General features: G+C 46.6%; 1 protein-coding gene across 5 annotated transcripts in view; it reads left to right on the top strand.

Annotated features, from left to right (window-relative positions):
• LOC132782172 (protein sidekick-1) overlaps positions 1–8062 on the top strand; it is a 986469-nt gene extending 978407 nt beyond the window's left edge. For all 5 annotated transcript variants that reach the window (XM_067473286.1, XM_067473289.1, XM_067473288.1 and 2 more), the window contains one exon: positions 6604–8062. In XM_067473286.1, the coding sequence (XP_067329387.1) occupies positions 6604–6876 (273 nt within the window). In that variant the 3' untranslated portion in view covers positions 6877–8062. The remainder of the gene's footprint in view (positions 1–6603) is intronic.
• Positions 8063–24628: the final 16566 nt, after the last annotated feature.

Genomic DNA, 24628 nt, shown 5'->3' with positions numbered 1-24628 from the left:
ACTCTCAGAACTTTCCTCCAACACCACAGCTCAAAAGCATCTCTCTTCCTTCGCTCAGCCTTCCCTAAGGTCCAGCTCTCACATCCGTAGGTTACTACAGGGAAGACCATGGCTTTGACTAGGCAATGGATCTTTGTTGCCAGTCTGATGTCTCTACTCTTTACTAGTTTATCGAGACTGGACATTGCTCTCCTCCCAAGAAGGAAGCATCTTCTGATTTCCTGGCCACAGTCTGCATCTGCAGTAATCTTTGCGCCTAGATTTAGGTGGTATTTAATTTCTTCTAATACAAACCCACTGGCTCTTGTTCTAGTAGCAGAGGACAAGTTGGCCCCATCTAATTCAGACAAAACATTGCAGACATAGTAAGTGCTATGCATTCTGCTCCTGACATTTATTGCGTGTGATGAAGTCCTTACAGGAAATAAGTTTTCTAATGTTTAGGTGGGATTTGTTAGGATACGAACCCACTGGCTCATGTTCTAGTAGCAAAGAACAAGTTGGCCCCATCTCATTCATACAAAAATCTGCAGACATAGCAAGTGCTAAGCATTCTGTTCCTGACATCTGCCTGCTTGACATCCTTCAATCCCATGAACGTAAATATTACTGCTGCAAATTTGGAGTTGGGAACCCATATTTGCTGAAGCAAACATATGTGCATTTGCCCTGAACCCATTCTTGACTTTCTGTGGCCTTATCAAAGAAACTGCACTGCTGTTAAGCCACATACTTGATAGCCTGGGAAATCTGGACACCCTCCAATATCAACAAGGAATTTTAACGAGGTCCAGTCACTCCCATAAATCATGTTTATTTCCCTCAGCTAGAAAAGCTAAAAAATCTGGGCAGGAGAGAGGTTGAAAAAAGGCCCGCTTAAAATGATGACCAAAAGCTGTCGGCTATTGCGTGGCCATGTGTTTGTTGTGTTGTAAATACACACAGCACGACAACCTTGGTGCCAAAGCAGCACACGCTGAGCTGATTGGGAGGCAGTTCCAGCCAAGTAGACACCGTTCCCTTCCATGGACATCATTATGGAAAAAGCACCAAAACTTCCAAAACTAACAGGTTTTTATGGGTGCCGCAAACCTCCTGTTCAGACATCAGAAGAGCTGCAAGACCAAGAACAAGCCACGAGAGTCAAGATGAAGATCCACCCAGAGGAAAAGTGTTCCTGCCATACATCAAGGGAACCACTGACCGCAGAGGGAAGCTGATGAGGAAACACAACATACAAACAATCTACAAACCCACCAAGAAAATCCAACAAATGCTCCGTTCAGCAAAGGACAAGAGGGATCCTCTCACCTCTGCAGGAGTCTGCCGTGTACCATGCAGCTGTGGACAAGTCTCCAGAGGGACCACCAAACGCAGCATTGCCCAGACACGCATCAAGGAACATGAAAGGCACTGCAAACTACTTCAACCAGAGAAATCAGCCATAGCAGAGCACCTGATGAACCAGCCTGGACAAGGCATATTATTTGAGAATACAGAAATGCTGGACCACACCAACAACCACCACGTCAGACTACACAGAGAAGCCATTGAAATCCACAAGCATGTGGACAATTTCAACAGAAAGGAAGAGACCATGAAAATGAACAAAATCTGGCTACCAGTATTAAAAAACTCTAAAATTACAACAGCAAAACAACAGAGAGGAAACAACCAGGCACAGATTAACACCTCCCAGCAAGAGATTTTCCCAGGCTCAGGCAGGCCTTCAAATGCTAATGAAGGTGATCAGCTGAAACATTCACACCTAACTGCAGCAGGGAAGAGCTCCTTGCCCCACCCCAGCCATTCCACAGATATTTAAACCCATTGTCCTAATTCCAACAGACCTCACTACCTCTGAGGATGCTTGCCATAGATGCAGGCGAAACGTCAGGAGAGAATGCCTCTAGAACATGGCCATATAGCCCGAAAAAACCCACAAGAACCTCCTGTTCCTGTGTCAAAACACAACAGGCACACAGGTTGATGCTTCTGGAACATATCCAGAGAGAGAGAGGAGGCCAGAAAGGGGAAAAGAACCAGAGAAAATGGTAGCTCAGAGTAGTTGAGAAACACAAAGAGGGTGGACATTCGTTCTCCTGCAATCTTTTGCAAAGAGCGTGAATATACATGATTATTCCCTCTGCTATTAGTGGTAAACGGATGTGCAGAATTCCCCGTCTCCAGCCATTCAAGGAAGAAATTTGACAGCCACCACCATTTCTGTCTATACTCCCGGTAATGCCGGCCTTAAACTAAACTAGCCCAATCGTCCTTAATTTGTCCCCCGATCGCATTTTGTTTTTCACTCTGCCAATAAGAAATGCTTCGAAATTGTCACACATTTCCTCTGATTTGGTGGCTTCGCCGGCATCCGCGCCACCGCACCTTGGCTTGTCAATTTCTCATCCCGCCGCCTGCCCAATCCGATGCCGGGCTGCTGCTTGTTGCCGTGGCAACTGGCCTGCCGTTGCGGGGAAAAGAGGACCGCCGCACGCACGGCGGAGAAGAAAACAGCCCTGCAGCATTTCCATTTAGTCAATAGTTTGCATCATTAAAAATAATGTGGCCACTCTAAAACATAATCCAGTTGTAGGAGCAATTTGTATAATCACGGGGGACTGTGGGAGGAATAAACTTCAAGGGTTCCTGGGTGAACGGAGCCGAGATTGCAGTTCCCGGAATCTGTTTTGTTCCAGACGGTACATTGGGCAATTGCTAACCCACCCAGTGCTATATACTTAAATGCTGATGTGCCTCCGGAAAGAAAGCTGGAGGTCTAGCCAGGCGAAACCCGTGACTAGAACCTCCCGCTTTTGGTCTTTGTGCCTCTCGTCTGCTTCTTGGACCTCTTGCTGAACCCAGCACACCAAACCCACTCTCTTGGCATCCATCTGCCTTACTGTTTCTGGCTCCAACTTGCAAACACAGTGTGGACTCACATGGTTCTCTTTGCAATTCATCCCAAACTTCAACCGCAAGGCCGAACAGGGCATAGGGTTACAGCCTGTGTTGGATGGGGTTACACTCCCCCTGAAGACGCAGGTTCGCAGCTTGGGATTGACTCTGGACTCATCGCTGAGCCTGGATCCCCAGGTTTCGGCGGTGACCAGGGGAGCATTTGCACAATTAAAACTCGTGCGCCAGCTGCGCCCGTACCTTGGGAAGTCTGACTTGGCCACAGTGGTCCACGCTCTGGTTACATCCCGTCTAGACTACTGCAACGCTCTCTATGTGGGGTTGCCCTTGAAGACTGCTCGGAAGCTTCAAATGGTCCAGTGCTCGGCAGCCAGGTTGCTAACAGGAGCGGCACTCACGGAGCATAGGTTGACCCTTAGCGAGGGCCAAGTAAATTACCTTGGAGGGCCGTATCTGGCCCCTGGGCCTTAGTTTGAGGAACCCTGGTCTAGAGGCATTCTCTCCTGACGTTTCGCCTGCATCTATGGCAAGCATCCTCAGAGGTAGTGAGTTGAAACATTCACACTTAGCTCCAGCAGACAAGAGTCCTTTGTCCCACCCTGGTCATTCCACAGATATATAAACCCCTTTTTCCTAGTTCCAACAGACCTCACTACCTCTGAGGATGCTTTCCATAGATGCAGGCGAAACGTCAGTAGAGAATGCCTCTAGACCATGACCATATAGCCCGAAAAAACCTACAACAACCCAGTGATTCCGGCCATGAAAGCCTTCGACTTTACATTAAGTCCTGATGGTTATTCACAACAGAAGTTGTCCAGGTCTGCTCTCCCACTACCCCATGGCCTTGTTTCTGTGGGTCATCTCTTGACACAGTGGAGCTGGATCCCAGTTCTGTCCTTGAGAGAGGAGAGCTGGGTTTAAAGAAAGGGCTTGAGAGACCTGGCTTCCTGAGATCCTTTCCCCTTTGGTCTGTAGAGGAGACCTGCCGTGAGTCGCCTTTGGGCTGAGAAAGGCGGTATGTAAATATGGTAAATAAATAAATAGACAGATAGATAAGATAAGATAAAGTCTCTACTCGTACTTGGCTCTGGTTCCATCCCGTATAGACTACTGTAACACTCTCTACGTGGGGTTGCCTCTGAAGCTTCAACTAGTCCAACGAGCGGCAGCCAGATTACTCACAGGAGCATACTACTCCTCTGTTGTGGCAGCTCCACTGGCTGCCAGTTTGCTACTGGGCACAATTCAAAGTGCTGGCGTTAGCCTATAAAGCCCTAAACGGTTCCGGCCCTACTTACCTCCCCGAACGTATCTCCACCTATGAACCGACTAGGACATTAAGATCGTCCGGGGAGGCCCTGCTCTCGATCCCGCCTGCATCACAGGCGCGCTTGGCGGGGACGAGGGACAGGGCCTTCTCGGTGGTGGCCCCTTGGCTGTGGATTGCCCTACCTGCAGACATCAGACAGGCCCCTTCGTTGTTGGCATTTCAGAGGAATGTGACGACCTGGTTCTTCGAACAAGTGTTTGGCTAAACAGTGCAATTGAATATAGGAATACGGTGCAATCAAACATGGGAACATGAAACAAAGGATTATGAGAATGGATTCTGATTTGTTGTTGAGGCGTTATGATAATGATTGTTTATTGATATTGATTGTTATGTATAATGTGTTTTAATTGCCTATGATACTGTCTTGTGATAATTTGTACTATGTAAACCGCTTTGAGTCTCCTAAGGGCTGAGAAAAGCGGTATAGAAATAAAGTAAATAAATAAATAAACCTTTGAAGCACCAGGGAATCCAGAAAAATGACCAGTTATTAGGTGGCACATTTAGGAGCCATTGTGCTGGGGTTGCCAAAGTAAAAACACTGAATGGTTGTGCCGATGATAGAATTTCAGCATCTGCTTCACAATGAGCCGGAATTCTATCTTTTACACAACCATTAAAGGTTCCATTTTTCACTCTAGCAACTCCATATGCTACCTGTGTTGCAGACTGCGTAGACACATCTGAAAAATAAAGGCCGCTGACAAAAGGAGAAACCATAATGCCTGAAGATGAGGAAACCTAGGCACCTTCAAATTGCTATTATCGCTACCCTGTCGGCGTGATCCCATTGCAATTTGCAATTTGCAGGTGCATTAGACCACTACCACCCAAAATCAGTCAGTTGTAATAGCTTCTGTTTAATCTTGGGAATATTGCCTGACTTTTTATCTGTTTCATAATCAGACGTAGCTGAAATCGATACCACACTAATGACTTGCGGAGTGTTCCCAGCATCCTTATTTTTGCAGATATTGTGACCAAAAGCCCTACGTAACTATCATGATGGAGTTCCATTGGCATAAGTATTAGACATAACTATGACGATGGAGTTTTATTGGCAGAGCTCCTTCTGATGATACTATCCCACCCTCCAGAAACTTAGCTTTTTGATCTTCAAAGTGCCCTGGCCAAAACATTCCCAAGGTATTGCAGACTGAGGCTGTAGAACAGTGGTTACACCATGAAGTTGTATTTCTGGCATTGGAGAGGGATTGTCTGGTGCCTGCTCGGAGAGCACTTTGGTTTTCTTGATGTTCAATGACAGGCTGAGCTTCTCATATGTTTCTGCGAAGGTGTTTACTGTGGCTTGTAGGCCTTCTTCTGAATGCTCACAGACTACATTATCATTGACATATTGGCGTTCTATAACAGTTGTTGTGACCTTGGCTTTGGCTTTCAGGTTACATAGCTTGCATCTGTCCAATAGATGATTTCCACTTCTTTCCCCCTTTTAAAAAGGGTAATGATGGTGGCATCCTTGAAGTCTGCTGGGAATGTCTCGGTCACCCACACTTTTTCAATAAACTGGTGAAGTTGTTGTCCACCTTCTTCAAATATTTCAGCAGGGATCCCATCAGGTCCACTGGCTTTGTTATTATTTATTTATTTATTTGGCTAATGGTCACCCACATTTTTTCAATGAACTGATGAAGTTGTTGTCCACCTTCTTCAAATATTTCAGCAGGGATCCCATCAGGTCCGCTGGCTTTGTTATTATTTATTTATTTATTTATTTGGCTAATGATCATTCACACTTTTTCAATGAACTGGTGAAGTTGTTGTCCACCTTCTTCAAATATTTCAGCAGGGATCCCATCAGGTCCGCTGGCTTTGTTATTATTTATTTATTTATTTGGCTAATGGTCATCCACACTTTTTCAATGAACTGGTGAAGTTGTTGTCCATCCTCTTCAAAGATTTCAGCAGGGATCCCATCAGGTCCACTGGCTTTGTTATTTTTGTTGTTGTTGTTGTTGTTAGCTGGTGGCATTGCTAACTTCTTCCAAACTAGGCAGTGCTTTAGCTGACTCTAAAGAAGGCATGGGCAAACTTCAGCCCCACAGGGATTTTGGACTTCAACTCCTACAATTCCTAACAGCCTCAGTGGCTGAGGGGGAAAATGAAAGGGCCTGAGCATTTTAGGAAGTGTGGGAATTGAAGTCCAAAACACCTGGAGGGCGGAAGTTTGCCCATGCATGGACTAATTGAACCTTTCATGTGAGGGAGTGCCACAGTATAAGAGCAGCTACCGAGAAGGCTACTGAGGAATAGACTAGTGGGTGAAAATCTATTGTGTAGTTGTTGTTTTTGTAACAAATCTGCCTTTTTCTCTCAAACTATAGGCGACTGATTCCGACTACGAAGATGAGCTGCCAAAGCACTCTTTTGTCAACCATTATATGAGCGACCCCAGCTACTACAACTCCTGGAAACGGCAGCAAAAGGGCACCAAGCACCCAACGCCCTACAGATACGAGGAATGTGTCACAAGTGAGGCGGAACCTTACTTCCAGACTGTCATCACAACACAGAGCTCAGGGGGGGTGTACACCCCAACAGGACAGCCTGCTCCAGGCTCTCGGACTCCAGTGACAGGCTTCTCCTCCTTCGTCTGACACCGGGGAAGAGGACGGGCGACGACGGCCGGCACGAGAGCTCAGCGGCCTGCCAAACCTGGAGGACCCGCCATCCAACCAGAGGACTGTGTGTGTGATAGGTGCAGTGAACTGTGGGTCCATTTCTCTTTATCAGGGTAGGATGGATGTAAATGTGAATGTTTCTTTTTTCTTTTTCAAGACAATCAACACTTTCAAGATCCAGAGCTGACCTTGCTTAGATTTCTTTTGTTCGAAGAAGAAGAAAAGAAGCCCACAGAAGATGACCACAAACTGATAATTTTAACCACTTTGGAATATAATTTAAAGGGATTTTTTAAGAAAATTAAAAAAAAAATTGCTTTTGTAATGCTGCTTTGTAAAGCAGCTTGACACGGGTCGGGTAATTTTTGCCCCCCGCTTTTCCTCAAGCCAAGGAGATGAATTCCATTCTTGTGGATCAAGTCGTTGTGATGTAACTGAAGGTGAATCCATACTTTCTCCCCAACACGCTCCTTGTTTTCCCCCTACCAAGCATCTTAATTAGGAAACACAGAACAGAGAAGAGGTTTTTCGGAATGTGCGATTCTCTCTCCTCGCTGCGTCTGCCTGCGAAGCACCAACCGAATCCCTTTGTCTCGATATCATGTCTCTCCCGGTGCCTCCGAGGTTCGCTCTGGGTGGTTTTTGATCAACTGTCTCTTCCCTTCATTTCTATTCTGTTCCAACAGAACTTGTTACGCTCCTCAAAATATTCCCCATCCCTAGGGTTTCGCTGTTAGGTAACTCAGTGTGAAAGCAGCACTGGATGATGAAACACCGGAGGGAAAAATGCTGGCGAGGTTTCAGTTTTGCTCTTGTCGTGGGTCTGATTCCTCCTTTGTAGACTGCATGTGCCAATGTCCATTTTGAATCTCAAAGAAAGGAAAACCCAGCCAAAAGAGGCTCCTTGGAATGAACGTAGTGTTTATGATTTGATAAGGAGAACACAAGTAGTCGAACGCCACTCTTGTCATTTTCAACGGTGTCCTTCCATGTCAAGGAAACCAAGCCCCACTTCTCCTTATCCGCTTCCCCGGTGGGATGCTGTTCTGCAGCTCTGTTTAAAAAAACAACCTACATGTTAACACCAGATTTGTTTGATTTTTTTTAAAAGATGTATATTTTTAATGATTTTTTTTTAAATACAAAGACACGTCATACTCGACCGGGTGATCGTTTTTTTTGGTATCCATGGGCGCCTTTTCATGACTGCTCAAATATGCATGTCATGGAAGAAGGCTTACATCTCTCAATGAAGCTCATGCAGGGTTGTTGTAAGTTTTTTCAGGCTATATGGCCATGGTCTAGAGCAGGGAGATGGGCCAAAACTAACAAAATGAAGTTCAACAGTGACAAATGCAAGATACTCCACTTAGGCAGGAAAAACGAAATGCAAAGATACAGAATGGGAGATGATGAGGCCTGGCTCGAGAGCTGTACGTGTGAAAAAGATCTTGGAGTCCTCGTGGACAACAAGTTAAACATGAGCCAACAATGTGATGTGGTGGCAAAAAAGGCCAATGGGATTTTGGCCTGCATCAATAGGAGCATAGTGTCTAGATCTAGGGAAGTAATGATACCCCTCTATTCTGTTTTGGTTAGACCACATCTGGAATATTGTGTCCAGTTCTGGGCACCACAATTCAAGAGAGATGTTGACTCTAAGCTGGAATGTGTCCAGAGGAGAGCGACTAAAATGATAAAAGGTCTGGAGAACAAGCCCTATGAGGAGCGGCTTAAGGAGCTGGGCATGTTTAGCCTGAAGAAGAGAAGGCTGAGAGGGGATATGATAGCCATGTATAAATATGTGAGAGGAAGCCACAGGGAGGAGGGAGCAAGCTTGTTTTCTGCTTCCCTGGAGACTAGGACGCGGAACAATGGCTTCAAACTACAAGAGAGGAGATTCCATCTAAACATGAGGAAGAACTTCCTGACTGTGAGAGCCGTTCAGCAGTGGAACTCTCTGCCCCAGAGTGTGGTGGAGGCTCCTTCTTTGGAAGCTTTTAAACAGAGGCTGGATGGCCATCTGTCAGGGGTGATTTGAATGCAATATTCCTGCTTCTTGGCAGAATGGGGTTGGACTGGATGGCCGATGAGGTCTCTTCCAACTCTTTGATTCTATGATTCTATGATTCTAGGGGTCCTCAACCTGGAGGGGTCACGAGGGAATGTCAGAGGGGTCACTAAAGACCTCCAGAAAACACAGTATTTTCTGTTGGTCATGGGGGTTCTACGTGGAAAGTTTGGCCCAGTTCTGTCGTTGGTGGGGTTCAGAATGCTCTTTGATTGTAGGTGAACTACAAATCCCAGCAACTAGAACTCCCAAAATCTCAAGGACTATTTTCCCCAAACTCCACCAGTGTTCACATTTGAGCAGTGTTCCATCATTGTTTGAGTCCACAGTGCTCTCTGGATGTAGGCGAACTCCAACTCCAAAGCTCAAGGTCAATGCCCACCAAACCCTTCCAATATTTTCTGTTTGCCATGGGAGTTCTGTGTGCCAAGTTTGGTTCAATTCCATTGTTGGTAGAGTTCAGAATGCTCTTTCATTGTAGGAGAACTACAAATCCCAGCAACCAGAACACCCAAATGACAAAATCAACACACACACACCCCAACCCCACCAGTATTCAAATTTGGGCGTATCAGGTATTTGTGCCAAATTTGGTCTAGTGAATGAAAATACATCCTGCGTATCAGATATTTACATTACGATTGATAACAGTAGCACAATGACAGTTATGAAGTGACAATGAAAATAACATTATGATTGGGGGTCACCACAACATGAGGAATTGTATTAAGGGGTCGCAGCATGAGGAAGGTTGAGAACCCCTGGTCTAGAGCAAGGGTCCTCAAGGGTCATGTGGAGCAGCGTGAGCCTGCCAAGGAAGGAGCAGCCCCGCGCGGCCCACTTGCGCATAAAGTACCTCGCGAGGTGCTTTACGTGCGAGTCGGCCGCGTGGAGCAGCTGCACTTGGCTGGCTCACGCTGCCCATCGAGCCTGACGGATGTCTCACCTGCATCTATAGCACACATCCTCAGAGGTTTGTTCTGAAATGAAGCCAGTGGAGTGTATATATACTAGTGGAATAATGTCCAGGGTGGGTAAAAGAACCCTGTCTGTTTGAAGCAAGTCTGAATGTTGCAGTCAGTAATCTTGATTAGCATTGAATAGCCTTGTAGCTGCAAAGGGTACCTGCATAGAAGTAGCCTGGCTGTTGTTGCCCAGGGACATCCTTGTATGGCAGGCATCCTCAGAGGTTGTGAGACCTCACAACCTCTGAGGATGCTTGCCATAGATGCAGGTGAAACGTCTTGAGAGAATGCCTCTAGGACATGGTCATATTGCCCGAAAAGCCTACAACAACCCAGATTTAAAGTGGTCTTTCTCTGTCCATGTGGATAAACTTAAGCAGTTCATGAAGCAAGAGCACACTGCAAACTCTCTCTCTCTCTACCTCTCTCTTCAAACTGTCTCTCTCTAAGTACCTGCACAGCTCAAGACTGAACAAAAATGTAACCGTATCCAAAAGTCCCAGGCTTAGCCACCTCCCTGGGCATAGCCCAACCAACCAGTTTCATGCAGCTTATTTTACAGTTGGCACATACACATTCATTGATTCCTTGTATGCTTCAACAAAAGATGCTGGAACATGGCCATACAGCCCGAAAAACTCACAACAACCTAGTGATTCCGGCCATGCAAGCCTTCATAGAATTATAGAACCATAAGTTGGAAGAGACCTCATGGGTCATGCAGTCCAACCACATTCTGCCAAGAAGCAGGAAAATTGCATTCAAAGCACCCCCAGCAGATAGCCATCCAACCTCTGTTTTAAAGCTTCCAAAGAAGGAGCCTCCACATTCTTGGGCAGAGAGTTCCACTGCTGAACGGCTCTCACAGTCAGGAAGCTCTTCCTAAAGTTCAGATGGAATCTCCTTTCTTGTAGTTTGAAGCCATTGTTTCGTGTCCTAGTCTCCAGAGAGGCAGAAAACAAGTTTGCTCCCTCCTCCCTATAACTTCCTCTCACGTATACGTACACATGGCTATCATATCTCCTCTTAGCCTTCTCTTCTTCAGGCTAAACATGACCAGCTCCTCAAGCAGCTCTTCATAGGGCTTGTTCTCCAGACCCTTGATCATTTTAGTCGCCATCCTCTGGATACATTCCAGCTTGTCAATATCTCTCTTCAACTGTGGTGCCCAGAATTGGACACAATATTCCAGGTGTGGTCTAACCAAGGCGGGATAGAGAGGTAGCATTACGTATTTATACATGGCTATCGTCTCCTCTCAGCCTTCTCTTCTTCAGTCTAAATATGCCCAGTTCTTTAAGCCACTCCTCATAGGGCTTGTTCGACAACACAAGGCTCTATGTGTAGTCCTGGGTTCCATAGTAGAAGACATAGTAGGGTTCCATGTGTCCAGAGGAGGGCAACTAAAATGATCAAGGGTCTGGAGAACAAGCCCTATGAGGAGCGGCTTAAGGAGCTGGGCATGTTTAGCCTGAAGAAGAGAAGGCTGAGAGGAGATATGATAGCCATGTATAAGTATGTGAAAGGAAGCCACGGGGAGGAGGGAGCAAGTTTGTTTTCTGCTTCCTTAGAGACTAGGACGCGGAACAATGGCTTCGAACTACAAGAAAGGAGATTCCATCTGAACATTAGGAAGAACTTCCTGACTGTGAGAGCCGTTCAGCAGTGGAACTCTCTGCCCCAGAGTGTGGTGGAGGTTCCTTCTTTGAAAGCTTTTAAACAGAGGCTGGATGGCCATCTGTCAGGGGTGATTTGAATGCAATATTCCTGCTTCTTGGCAGAATGGGGTTGGACTGGATGGCCCATGAGGTCTCTTCGAAGTCTTTGATTCTATGATTCTATGTGTAGTCCTGGGTTCCATAGTAGAAGACATGCTGTTGATTCCTGCTGCAAGTACCAAGTTTAATAGAAAACACGTGATAGCCATCTTGGGGAAAAAGGCTGTTGTAATGAAGTTTGGTGTGTGGTATTACTGCTGCCCTTTGACTCCCAGCCTTTGCCTGGGGACGTCTTCCCTGGATCTGTCAGTCCATCCTCGGGCCTCTGAGCCTCCATCAATCCCCACAACAGAAGACTAGAATGTGTCGCTGTGCCGTTTTTCCTTTTCAGTGTCTTCTACTGTGAAGCCGGTGGGACCTGTGGGTCATTCCCATGGGTGTCCATTCAGGAGCATTGCCAAGCCTTGTTAGCAGAGCATCTCCTCCTCTGGGCTGCTTCGCGGCTGTTCCTCCCTTTGCCCTGAGATTAATCTGTGTCAAGCAAAAACCTATGCTTGCTAAGCACTTGAATGGCAGATCAAGTGTCCCTTTCTCTGCAGATACACCGATTGGAAAGTCAACAGATTAATCTCCTCTTCAGTAACGTCTGAAGCGTCCTGGAGAAAAGTCCTGATGCAGTCCCTCATAGCACAGCAGAACAAAGGGGTGTTTTGTTTGACCTGCTCTCCACTGAAGCAAACAAAACCGCACAAGATGGTAATGTCGGTGGAAAAATAACAATCTTGAGTTTGCTGGGTTACAAAACGGTTGAGTTTCACCTGATGAGTACTGTGCACAAAAACTAAAACAATGAGCGATTCAGAAATGCCAAATTCAGAAATAACTTTCTATTGATACGTTCATAGAATCATAGAATCAAAGAGTTGGAAGAGACCTCATGGGCCATCCAGTCCAACCCCATTCTGCCAAGAAACAGGAAAATTGCATTCAAAGCACCCCTGACAGATGGCCATCCAGCCTCTGTTTAAAAGCTTCCAAAGAAGGAGCCTCCACCACACTCCGGGGCAGAGAGTTCCACTGCTGAACGGCTCTCACAGTCAGGAAGTTCTTCCTCATGTTCAGATGGAATCTCCTCTCTTGTAGTTTGAAGCCATTGTTCCATTGCGTCATAGTCTCCAGGGAAGCAGAAAACAAGCTTGCTCCCTCCTCCTCCCTGTGGCTTCCTCTCACATATTTATACATGGCTATCATATCTCCTCTCAGCCTTCTCTTCTTCAGGCTAAACATGTCCAGCTCCTTAAGCCGCTCCTCATAGGGCTTGTTCTCCAGACCTTTTATCATTTTAGTCGCCCTCCTCTGGACACATTCCAGCTTGTCAATATCTCTCTTGAATTGTGGTGCCCAGAATTGGACACAATATTCCAGGTGTGGTCTAACCAAAGCAGAATAGAGCATGGGGAGCATGACTTCCCTAGATCTAGACACTAGGCTCCTCTTGATGCAGGCCAAAATCCCATTGGCTTTTTTGCCGCCACATCACGTTGTTGGCTCATGTTTAACTTGTTGTCCACGAGGACCCCAAGATCTTTTTCACACATACTGACCTCGAGCCAGGCATTGTCCCCCATTCTGTATCTTTGCATTTCGTTTTTCCTGCCAAAGTGGAGTCTCTTGCATTTGTCCCTGTTGAATTTCCATTTTGTTAGTTTTGGCCATTCATCTCTCTAATCTGCGAAGATCGTTTTGAATCCTGCTCCTGTCCTCTGGAGTATTGGCTCTCCCTCCCAATTTGGTGTCGTCTTGATACGTTGAATGCTTCCATCTCTCAATGCAAGGTTAGTTGCCCTAGGTCACATTTAGAATCAGATAGCCGGCTATTCCCAAATGTGGTTTTCACAACACTTTCTACTGTCTCATCCTAGGGTTTGTTTATTTATTTATTGTTCAAACTTATATGCCGCCACTCCCCTAAGGCTCAGAGCGGCTTACAAGAAGAGACTAAAATCTAAAACAATTTAAAAAACAGCAATATCAAAGATCAAAAGCCTGTCGAAACAAATACGTCTTACATGCCCTGCGGAAAGCTGATAAGTCCCGCAAGGCATGGACTTCAGGTGGCAGAGTATTCCAGAGTGATGGTGCCACTGCTGTAAAGGCTCTGCGTCTGGTTCTGTTAGACGCAAGGTCTTGACACTGGGAATTTCCAATAGCTCTTGGTCCTCAGAACGGAGGGATCTCTGGGGTTGGGAGGGGGTGAGGCGGTCCCTCAGGTACATCGGCCCCAGACCATATAAGGCCTTAAAGGTAAGTACTATCACTTTGAAAGTGATCCGGTGCTCAATTGGTAACCAATGCAGCTGCAGTCAGATTGGGGTTATGTGGCAACTCATTGGAATTCCCGCAAGAAGCCGAGCAGCTGCGTCTTGTACCAACTTGAGCTTCCGGATCACCAACAGAGGAAGGCCAATGTAGAGGGCGTTACAGTAGTCCCATCTTGAGATGACTGTGGCCTGAATCATCATAGCTAGGTCGTCCCTGGACAGGGAGGGGGCCAGCCGTCTAGCCTGCCGCAGGTGAAAGAAGGCGGTTTTGCTCACGGTAGAGACCTGGGCCTCCATCCTCAGCAGAGGGTCCAAAAGGACTCCCAGACTCTTGACCAATGATGACGGGTGTAGCGCCTCGCCATCCAGGGTAGGGAGCTGGATATCTCCACTGCCTGGTCGACCCAGCCACAGGATCGCCGTCTTTGCTGGATTCACCCTCAACCTGCTGACGCGCAGGTTTGGTTCTCATCATAGTAAAAGGGTTTGATGTGAGTTAGCATTGCCTTCCTCTGTGAAGGACTAGTTCCTTTAGAGCAGGCATGGGCAAACTTTGGCCCTCCAGGGATTTTGGACTTCAACATTCACAATTCCTAACAGCCTTGGACCCTCCAGTGGTTTTGGATTTGAATGTCCACAATTCCTAACAGCCTTTCACAACCAATTTAAAGCCTTCAGAAAACAGAAAGTGTTTTCACATTCCAACGAGAAGAACATTGTATTGTCAAAGGCTTTCATGGCTGGAATCACTGGGTTGAGGATGGGCAGTTGAGGGTGGGATCTATTGCTTCATCTGCTTCCTTGCAGAGTCTACACTTAGGATCTGTCATTGACATCATCAACATCGGGTTGTTGTAGGTTTTTTCGGGCTATATGTCCATGTTCTAGAGGCATTCTCTCCTGACGTTTCACCTGCATCTATGGCAAGCATCCACAGAGGTAGTGAGGTCTGTTGGAACTAGGAAAAAGGGTTTATATATCTGTGGAATGACCAGGGTGGGACAAAGGACTCTTGTCTGCTGGAGCTAGGTGTGAATGTTTCAACTGACCACCTTGATTAGCATATAATGGCCTGACAGTGCCTGGAGCAAACTTTTGTTGAGAGGTGATCAGATGTCCTTGTTTGTTTCCTCTCTGTTGTTGTGCTGTTGCAATTTTAGAGTTTTTTTTTAATACTGGTAGCCAGATTTTGTTCATTTTCATGGTTTCCTCCTTTCTGTTGAAATTGTCCACATGCTTGTGGATTTCATGGTGGTCAGTTGAAACATTCACACCTAGCTCCAACAGACAAGAGCCCTTTGTCCCACCCATTTTCCTATTTCCCACAGACCTCACTACCTCTGAGGATGCTTGCCATAGATGTAGGCGAAATGTCAGGAGAGAATGCCTCTAGACCATGGACATATGGCCCGAAGAAACCCATATAAATCCATTTTCCTACTTCCAACAGACCTCACTACCTCTGAGGATGCTTGCCATAGATGCAGGCGAAACGTCAGGGGAGAATGCCTCTAGACCATGGCCATATGGCCCGAAAAAACCCATAGAAACCCATTTTCCTTCCAACAGACCTCACTACCTCTTAGGATGCTTGCCCTAGATGCAGGCGAAACGTCAGGAGAGAATGCCTCTAGAACATGGCCATATACCCCGAAAAAACCTACAACAACCCAGAGAAGAACATTGTGTGTTCCGACAGATCTTAGATCAAGGACATATTAATTCTGTTCATCCAAAGAGGGAAGCGATACATACCAGAAAATATTTGGCCCTTCCTTTGTTTTTTTCTTTAGGACATATGTATTTTTTAAATAAAGCATTTCCCCAAAACAATTATATTGCTATTTAGCAAAACAAATAATTTAGAGCATAAGCCAAAGCTGTTCCAGAGCATACGCTGGGTTCAGGAATTGGTTCTCATCAGCCATATTTGAGCTCAAAGACTTCATATGCTCAGATCGATTGCCAAACCCACATGCTGTACTAAATTCCACAGCCTAAGTTCGAGGAGGAAAGCCTGCGGTCACTATGCAGAATGTATGTTAATCTGCTGCATACTGCCATGCAGCAAAACAGTAGATCATGATCTAACTTCTACACACCTTTTGCAAAACTATGTGCAAGAAAATTTAGACATATTTCAATATAGATAACAACAACAACAACAACAACACTTTATATTCCACCCTATCTCCCCAAGGGGACTCAGGGCGAACGACAGTATATACCTGGCAAACATTCAATGCCGTTTTGGATAGACAGGACAGAGACAGACAACAGAAAGGAGGTATGTTGTGTTGATGTCCAGCTTTTTAGTGCCTTGGAGGCTGTGCTTGAATCCAGCCACAGTGGGGTGATGTCGCTCCATCCTCTATGACAAAGAGTCATCAGGACTTCCTCCTTCCTTTTGGTCACCAGCATTTTCTGATTTTTATCTTTATGGTGTCGTAAAATACCTTCCCCGCTTGTTTTAGCAGTACCTAATTTCAGCTCAAGCTGTTTTCAAACTGCTTAGGTAAACAGTAAGCTGGGCTGATGGTTGGGTTCTCACGCCGACCTGGGGTTTCAAACTGGCAACCTTTTGGTTGGTAGATCTTCTCATTACTGGTGATTTACCCGGTCTTCGACATACTCACCTGCTCTTATTTCACAGATGAAAACGACAACATGTGTGGTCAAGTAATATGGCTGTACAAAAATCAGGACATGAATTGTAAGTTATAACCAATTCAGTAAATCCATACTTACGACCTGCGTTACGAAGCCATCGCTGCCCCCGCCCCTTCCAAACAAAATACAGAGATTTTGTAAGGAGTTTGTTACTCTTATAAGTCATAGTGTGTCCACTTCTTCATTGCAAACAAACTACTGGATGGCGCAGGCAACCATATGCCATACAGGATAACCAAGAGTCTAAGTTAAAGAGTGTAAAATCAGCGTCTGCAATGCATCTCCGCCACCCTCGATGCCTGTATTTTGTGGAGTTAGAAGAGAGGGAGAAAGAGCAAAACTTTTTAAATCCCCAAAAAATCAGTGGAAGTGCAAATCTTTCTGAAACTTGGCAGGGGAGGGGGGCGATACTCTGGTAATGTGTCATTGTAGTGCGATTCAAGGGGATAGCTCTTGTAGTGTTGTTCATAAAAACTTGGATGAGTGAAACATTCTGAAACTCGGGGAGCTTACATAGGTAAACGTGTGCTACAATTGTGCAAGTTTGATCCCATAGCCACATAATTGAGAAAGAAGAGGTCCTGGAAGTGTCTCCATTGAAGCAAATCAGCACATGTCTGCCTGCAGCACCTCTCCTCTAGATTAGAAACAGCTTTAAAATCCCTTTAAAGCATGTGTCTGCTTGCAGCGCCTCTCCTCTAAACAGCTTTAAAGCCCCCTTAAAGCACGCGTCTGCCTGCAGCATCTCTCCTCTAGAGTAGAAACATCTTTAAGGCCCCCTTAAAGCACGTGTCTGCTTGCAGCATCTCTCCTCTAGAGTAGAAACAGCTTTAAAACCCCTTTAAAGCATGTGTCTGCTTGCAGAGCCTCTCCTCTAGAGTAGAAACAGCTTTAAAACCCCTTTAAAGCACGTGTCTGCTTGCAGAGCCTCTCCTCTAGAGTAGAAACAGCTTTAAAACCCCTTTAAAGCATGTGTCTGCTTGCAGAGCCTCTCCTCTAGAGTAGAAACAGCTTTAAAACCCCTTTAAAGCACGTGTCTGCTTGCAGAGCCTCTCCTCTAGAGTAGAAACAGCTTTAAAACCCCTTTAAAGCATGTGTCTGCTTGCAGAGCCTCTCCTCTAGAGTAGAAACAGCTTTAAAACCCCTTTAAAGCACGTGTCTGCTTGCAGAGCCTCTCCTCTAGAGTAGAAACAGCTTTAAAACCCCTTTAAAGCATGTGTCTGCTTGCAGAGCCTCTCCTCTAGAGTAGAAACAGCTTTAAAACCCCTTTAAAGCACGTGTCTGCTTGCAGAGCCTCTCCTCTAGAGTAGAAACAGCTTTAAAACCCCTTTAAAGCATGTGTCTGCTTGCAGAGCCTCTCCTCTAGAGTAGAAACAGCTTTAAAACCCCTTTAAAGCATGTGTCTGCTTGCAGCGCCTCTCCTCTAGAGTAGAAACGGCATTAAAGCCCCCTTAAAGTACTCATCTGCCTGCAGCACCTCTCCTCTAGAGTAGAAACAGCTTTACAAACCCCTTAAAGCACGTGCCTGCTTGCAGCGCCTCTCCTCTAGAGTAGAAACAGCTTTAAAGCCCCCTTAAAGTACGCGTCTGCCTGCAGCACCTTTCCTCTAGAGTAGAAACGGCTTTAATTTGGATGCTATTGCTTATATTTCGGTTTTATTTTGCTGTAATATGTTGTCTGGGTTTGGCCTCATGTAAGCCGCCCTGAGTCCCTGTTGGGGAGATGGTGGCGGGGTATAAATAAAGATTATTATTATTAGTAGTAGTAGTAGTAGTAGCAGCAGCATTTAAAGCCCCCTTAAAGCACGCGTCTGCCTGCAGCACCTCTCCTCTAGAGTAGAAACAGCTTTAAAGCCCCCTTAAAGCATGTGTCTGCTTGCAGCGCCTCTCCTCTAGAGTAGAAACAACTTTAAGAAGCCTCCTTTAAATGCCTTGGAAAGAGTGTGTGGCAGGATGCAGGCCTGGGAGAGAAAGCACACATACCTGCCTGCTTCTCTAGGGTAGAAACAGAAGCCTCCTTAAAGTTTGCATGCCTGAGTATAGTACCTCTCCTCTAGAGTAGAAACAGCTTTAAGAAGCCTCCTTTAAATGCCTTGGAAAGAGGGTGTGGCATGATGCAGGCCCAGGAGAGAAAGCACACACACCTGCCTGTAGCACCTCTTCTCTAGAGTAGAAACAGAAGATTCCTTAAAGTGTGCGTGCCTGCCTATAGTACCTCTCCTCTAGAGTAGAAACAGCTTTAAAGCCTCCTTAAAGCATGTGCACCTGCCTGCAGCACCTCTTCTCTAGAGTAAAAACAGAAGCCTCCTTAAAGTTTGCATGCCTGAGTATAGTACCTCTCCTCTAGAGTAGAAACAGCTTTAAGAAGCCTCCTTTAAATGCCTTGGAAAGAGGGTGTGGCATGATGCAGGCCCAGGAGAGAAAGCACACACACCTGCCTGTAGCACCTCTTCTCTAGAGTAGAAACAGAAGATTCCTTAAAGTGTGCGTGCCTGCCTATAGTACCTCTCCTCTAGAGTAGAAACAGCTTTAAAGCCTCCTTAAAGCATGTGCACCTGCCTGCAACACCTCTTCTCTAGAGTAAAAACAGAAGCCTCCTTAAAGTGTGCGTGCCTGTCTATAGTACCTCTCCTCTAGAGTAAAAACAGCTTAAATGCCTAAAATGACAGGACCCCCCCTCCCCCCAATTATGGGCTGGTAAAAAATGGATCTTTCAGCACCCCAGAGTGAAAATAGATATCTGCCTCCCAAAAAAATTGATTCAGGGTCTCCACCGAAAGCCGGGACACAAAATAGCTCAAGGTTTACCTGGATTGCACAAGCCTAATGGCTTCTCCCTGTTCCTTTGGATAAATAGCCAGATGCCAATAACGCATAGGCGAAAATGGCCATTTAACAAGCCCCACTCCGCTCCCTTCCAAGCCATCGTCATGGGAAGAGGGACTGCTCTTTCTGGAGAGACTTTTCCAAAAGTACGAGCGGCTGGCTTTCTCAAATGCTCTCTCCTTCCATTTGCCTTTCAAATGGGAGATATCAAGGGTAATTCTTTTAAGACACATTGACACTAACAGAGTAATTTCTGCTCTCCCAATCCACATCCATCTCCATAATGGTGCGGTTATTGGCGGTGTTTATTCAGTTACAACTGAGTCCAGAAAAAGTGGGCAATTGAAACCCAGGGAACAGGGGATTCTCAAGATGCCGGGACTGAATTATCCCTTTCTCCTCTCATTATCGTATATCAGGGACCTGACAAGGCCAGGCTTTGAGACGCAGTCGCTATAATAATAGGATTAAACATGAAGGTTGTTTTTATTATTTATCACAGCCAGATCAGAGATGGCTGCTTTTGGCAAGAACAAAGCCTTCTGGAGCTAAAAGCTGGAGGAATCGTAAATTTGTGGGATTCGAGGCCTGTTGAAAGCAATGCTCTCTAGTCTACACAACGTTTTAATCAAGAAAGATGTACAAATGGTATATCTATCGAGTCACATTTGGTTTCCTCTTCCTACTGTTTTCGGAATACTCAAAAAATTCCTCCGTACTTACAAAAGCATCTACTTTGATCAATTCCTACTCTCCTTTCAATTTGTTCCAGAACATTAACATCATATCTAAGGTTGATTAGAACCCAGCTGAGTTCCAAAGTAAAAATAACCCACAACCCTAAATTTGCTCCATTCGAGCTGAAAAGTGGATTGCAGAATGGATGTTGTAATCTAAGCTAAGCCCTTACTTGCAGTGAAGCCTATCATGTTCCGGACCTCACTGTGTAACCATGAAGACCCCTGAGCACCTTAAGTGACCTCTGTAAACACCACACTTATGTGATAAAGCCAAAAGGCTTTCTGGAAACTGCTTACCAATGAATCTAAGCTAAGAGTTCCCTACATTCCAATTATGGCATTATGTTAGTGCCATAGCAATGCATAAATTGAGTTATGCATGTGGGGTCAGGGGCGGCTCATCCATTACGCGAAGTAAGCGGTCGCAGAACACTTTTTTTGCCAGGGGCGCTTCTGTAAATGCCCCTCGACCACCACTTGAGGAGCGCCCCCTCAGCTCACAACAGCCCTATCAGTCCAGGGGGAGCCTCGGCTTTCTTGCCTCACTGCCGGGCGATCCTCTTCCCAAAGGGGCCGGGCCCTTGAGCCTCGCCTAGCCCCTCTCGTTCCTGCTAGCCCCCTCCCCACCCGGCCACCGGGTGCACGAGCAGAGCCGGCGCTCAATTGTTCTCCGTGTTAGATCCTTCCCCATGACTGGCTCCCTTTCCCGATCCCCCGGCGCTCCATCTGACTCCTCTCCTCTCCCCAATCCACGGGTGGGCCAAGGGGCGGAGCCGCTGTGCTTGGCCCGCTTCGGGTCTCTCTCTCTCCAGAGAGAGAGCCCCTCCGGCTGGAGGTATCTCCCACCTCTGCTCCCTCCTTTGTTTTTGCGCCTACCTTCAGGAAAGGTGGGCATCTCCATCTCTGTCTCTCTCTCTCTCTCTCTTGGTACCAATGGCTGAGGAGAAAGTCAGGAGAAGAGGTTACTTTTAGTGCACATGCCGGGGTCTTCAGGCATGCCTCTGGACCCAAAGCGGGCCAGGCAAGGGAGCAAGTGCGGCAAGTGTAGTTACTGGGATGTATAGTTCACCTACAATCAAAGAACATTCTGAACTCAACCAATGATGGAATTGAACCAAATATGGCACACAGAACTCCCACGATGAACAGAAAATATATATCAATGATTGGTTGGTTGGGCGCCTTTGATTGTAGGCGACGTTGTCCACAAGAACTCCAAGATCTTTTTCACACGTACTGCTCTCGAGCCAGGCATTGTCCCCCATTCTGTATCTTTGCATTTGTTTGTTTTTGTGTGTGTGTCAGGAGCGACTTGAGAAACCGCAAGTCGCTTCTGGTGTGAGAGAATTGGCCATCTGCAAGGATGTTTCCCAGGGGATGCCTGGATGTTTGGATGCTTTACCACCCTTGTGGGAGGCTTCTCTCGTGTCCTTGCATGGGGAGCTGGAGCTGACAGAGGGAGCTCATCCGCTCTCCCCAGATTTGAACCAGTCCTGTCAGCACAAGGGTTTAACCCACTATGCCACCGGGATCTCCTATTTACGTCGTTGGAAAAAAATGTCCTATGTTTTGCTTTGCTAATATGGTAACTCTACAAAACTCCATCAGCCCTCAGGTTTTAGCTTTGCAACATACCAGCTGTTTCTTTCTACCCAGCTCCACATGTTTATCCTCTCCATAGATGCCGGCACATTTCCACCAGGCAATTTCGGTTAATTTGACACCTCTGCTGAGCATTGCAGCCAAACAGCAAGACCCTGGGTTCCTAATGCATGACCGAGGACAAACCAGGAGAGGGCATTGTTTTGCTTTGGTAGTTTGACGGGTTGTGTCTTGCCCATACCCAACGCTCCCTTGCCAATTGGAAACACTTTGCAGAACAGATATGAAAAAAGCTGGTCTGGGAAGGAAGGTGGCGATGGTCGATACAAAACAGACTGTTTCAGACTAATAGAATCATAATCTGATTGACGGCCATCGCTCTGCAAAGGAAGAGGTCAGGAGGCAAGATTACAAACTCAATATTTTCTGCTGGACTAATGCCATTCTTGGCAACAGGTGCAGGAATCAGAAACTTTGAATTGTTCCCCCAATATATGGGCTCCCTGCCGGCAGAACATTAGCATGATAGAAAAATATCCAGCCATGCTGTTACTCTATTTGCTGCTCTTGTGTGCATTCAAGTCACGTCCAGCCTATGATGGATCCATCCCAGGGTTTTCTTAGCACAATGTGATCTGAAGAGGTTTTGCCAGTTTCTTGTAAGGCTGAGAGAGGATATGACTTGAGGAAGGTCACTCAGCGAGTTTTATGGCCGAGTGGGGATTCGGAGATAGGGTTGCCCTACAACAACGTCAGTCTGATGGCAAACAACAACAAAGCATGCAGTACGCCAAATACATAATGAAGAGATTATGAGCAGTGGTTCCCTACCTTTTTTTTTTTACCAGGGACCACGTTAACCAGGTACCACTTTAACCAGGAACCATATTGACCAGGGACCACTTTGACCAGGGACCACTTTAACCAGGGACCACTTAAACCGGGGACCACTTGAGGAGGGACCACTTTGACGAGGGACCACTTTGACCAGGGACACTTAACCAGGGACCACTTTAACCAGGGACCACTTAAACCAGGGACCACTTTAACCAGGAACCATATTGACCACAGACCACTTTAACCAGGGACCACTTGAGGAGGGACCACTTTGACCAGGGATCACTGACCAGGGGTCATTCTGACCAGGGAGCACTCTGACCAAGGACCACTTTAACCAGGAATCACTCTGACCAGGGACCACTCTAACCAGGGACTACTCTGACCAGGGACTACTTTAACCAAGTACCACTTGAGAAGGGACCACTTTGACCAGGGACCACTCTGACCAGGGACCACCTTAACCAGGGACCAACTTAACCAGGGACCACCTTAACCAGGGACCACTTTAACCAGGGACCACTTTAACCAGGAACCATATTGACCACAGACCACTTTAACCAGGGACCACTTGAGGAGGGACCACTTTGACCAGGGATCACTGACCAGGGGTCATTCTGACCAGGGAGCACTCTGACCAAGGACCACTTTAACCAGGAATCACTCTGACCAGGGACCACTCTAACCAGGGACTACTCTGACCAGGGACTACTTTAACCAAGTACCACTTGAGAAGGGACCACTTTGACCAGGGACCACTCTGACCAGGGACCACCTTAACCAGGGACCAACTTAACCAGGGACCACCTTAACCAGGGACCACTTTAACCAGGGACCACTTTAACCAGGGACCACTTGAGGAGGGACCACTTTGACCAGGGACCACTTTGACCAGGGACCACTTTGACCAGGGACCACTCTGACCAGGGACCACTTGAGGAGGGACCACTCTGACCAGGGACCACTTTGTCCAGGGACCACTTTAACCAGGAACCACTTGAGGAGGGACCACTTTGACCAGGGACCACTTGGACCACTCTGACCAGGGATCACTTTAACCAGGGACTACTCTGACCAGGGACCACTTTAAACACGTACCACTTGAGAAGGGACCACTTTACCCAGGGACCACTTTGACCAGGGATCACTTTGACCAGGGACCACTCTGACCAGGGACCACTTTAACCAGGGACCACTTTAACCAGGAACTACTCTGACCAGGGACCACTTTAACGAAGGACCACTTGAGGAGGGACCACTCTAACCAGGGACCACTCTGTCCAGGAACCACTTTAACCAGGGACCACTGTGACCAGGGACCACTCTAACCAGGGACCATTTTGACCAGGGACCACCTTGACCAGGGACCACCTTGACCAGGGACCACTCTCCAACATTAGAACCGAAGGGGTTACGAATCAGTTTTTGGTCAACTTGGGGTGCTGATTCAGAAAATTGCATTGGATAGCTCTGATTTTTGGTTCAGAACATATGCCATCCAGGAGTCGCTATCTGCTCGCCCACAGAAAACCATATGTAATAATCTAGAGCTGATGTGGTAGTAGTAATCTTTCATGGGTAGTCAGCCTCTCCCCTCGACATCCCCGTTGCCTCGGTACTGTAAGTTAGTTTTGCAATACTAGTTTCTCTTGTTGCCACGTGGTTTCGAGGCAACGGTGTAGTAATGGTGAGGCCACAGACCATATTTTCATTCTTGTGGACCACTGATGGTCCATGGACCACAGGTTGGGAACCACTGAGCTAGAGTAACATAATGGTGCATGAAACATCCAGAGGATGAGAGAAATTAGAAATCAGGCTGGATATTTGGCACTGGATGGGGCAAGATTGCAAGGCAAGGAAGGCACTGTTTTGCAAGTTCAGGGTGTGGAGCCAGAACTGCAGCCTGTAGAGATTTACCCTGTCTAATTCAATCAGGATAGTACCGTAAATAAAGAGCAACATTCAAAAAACTGGGG

Source organism: Anolis sagrei, chromosome X (assembly GCF_037176765.1).
Source record: "Anolis sagrei isolate rAnoSag1 chromosome X, rAnoSag1.mat, whole genome shotgun sequence".
Taxonomy (NCBI): Eukaryota; Metazoa; Chordata; class Lepidosauria; order Squamata; family Dactyloidae; genus Anolis; species Anolis sagrei.
The sequence above is the reverse complement of the archived record's forward strand: the minus strand, read 5'-3'. Positions and strand labels throughout refer to the sequence as shown.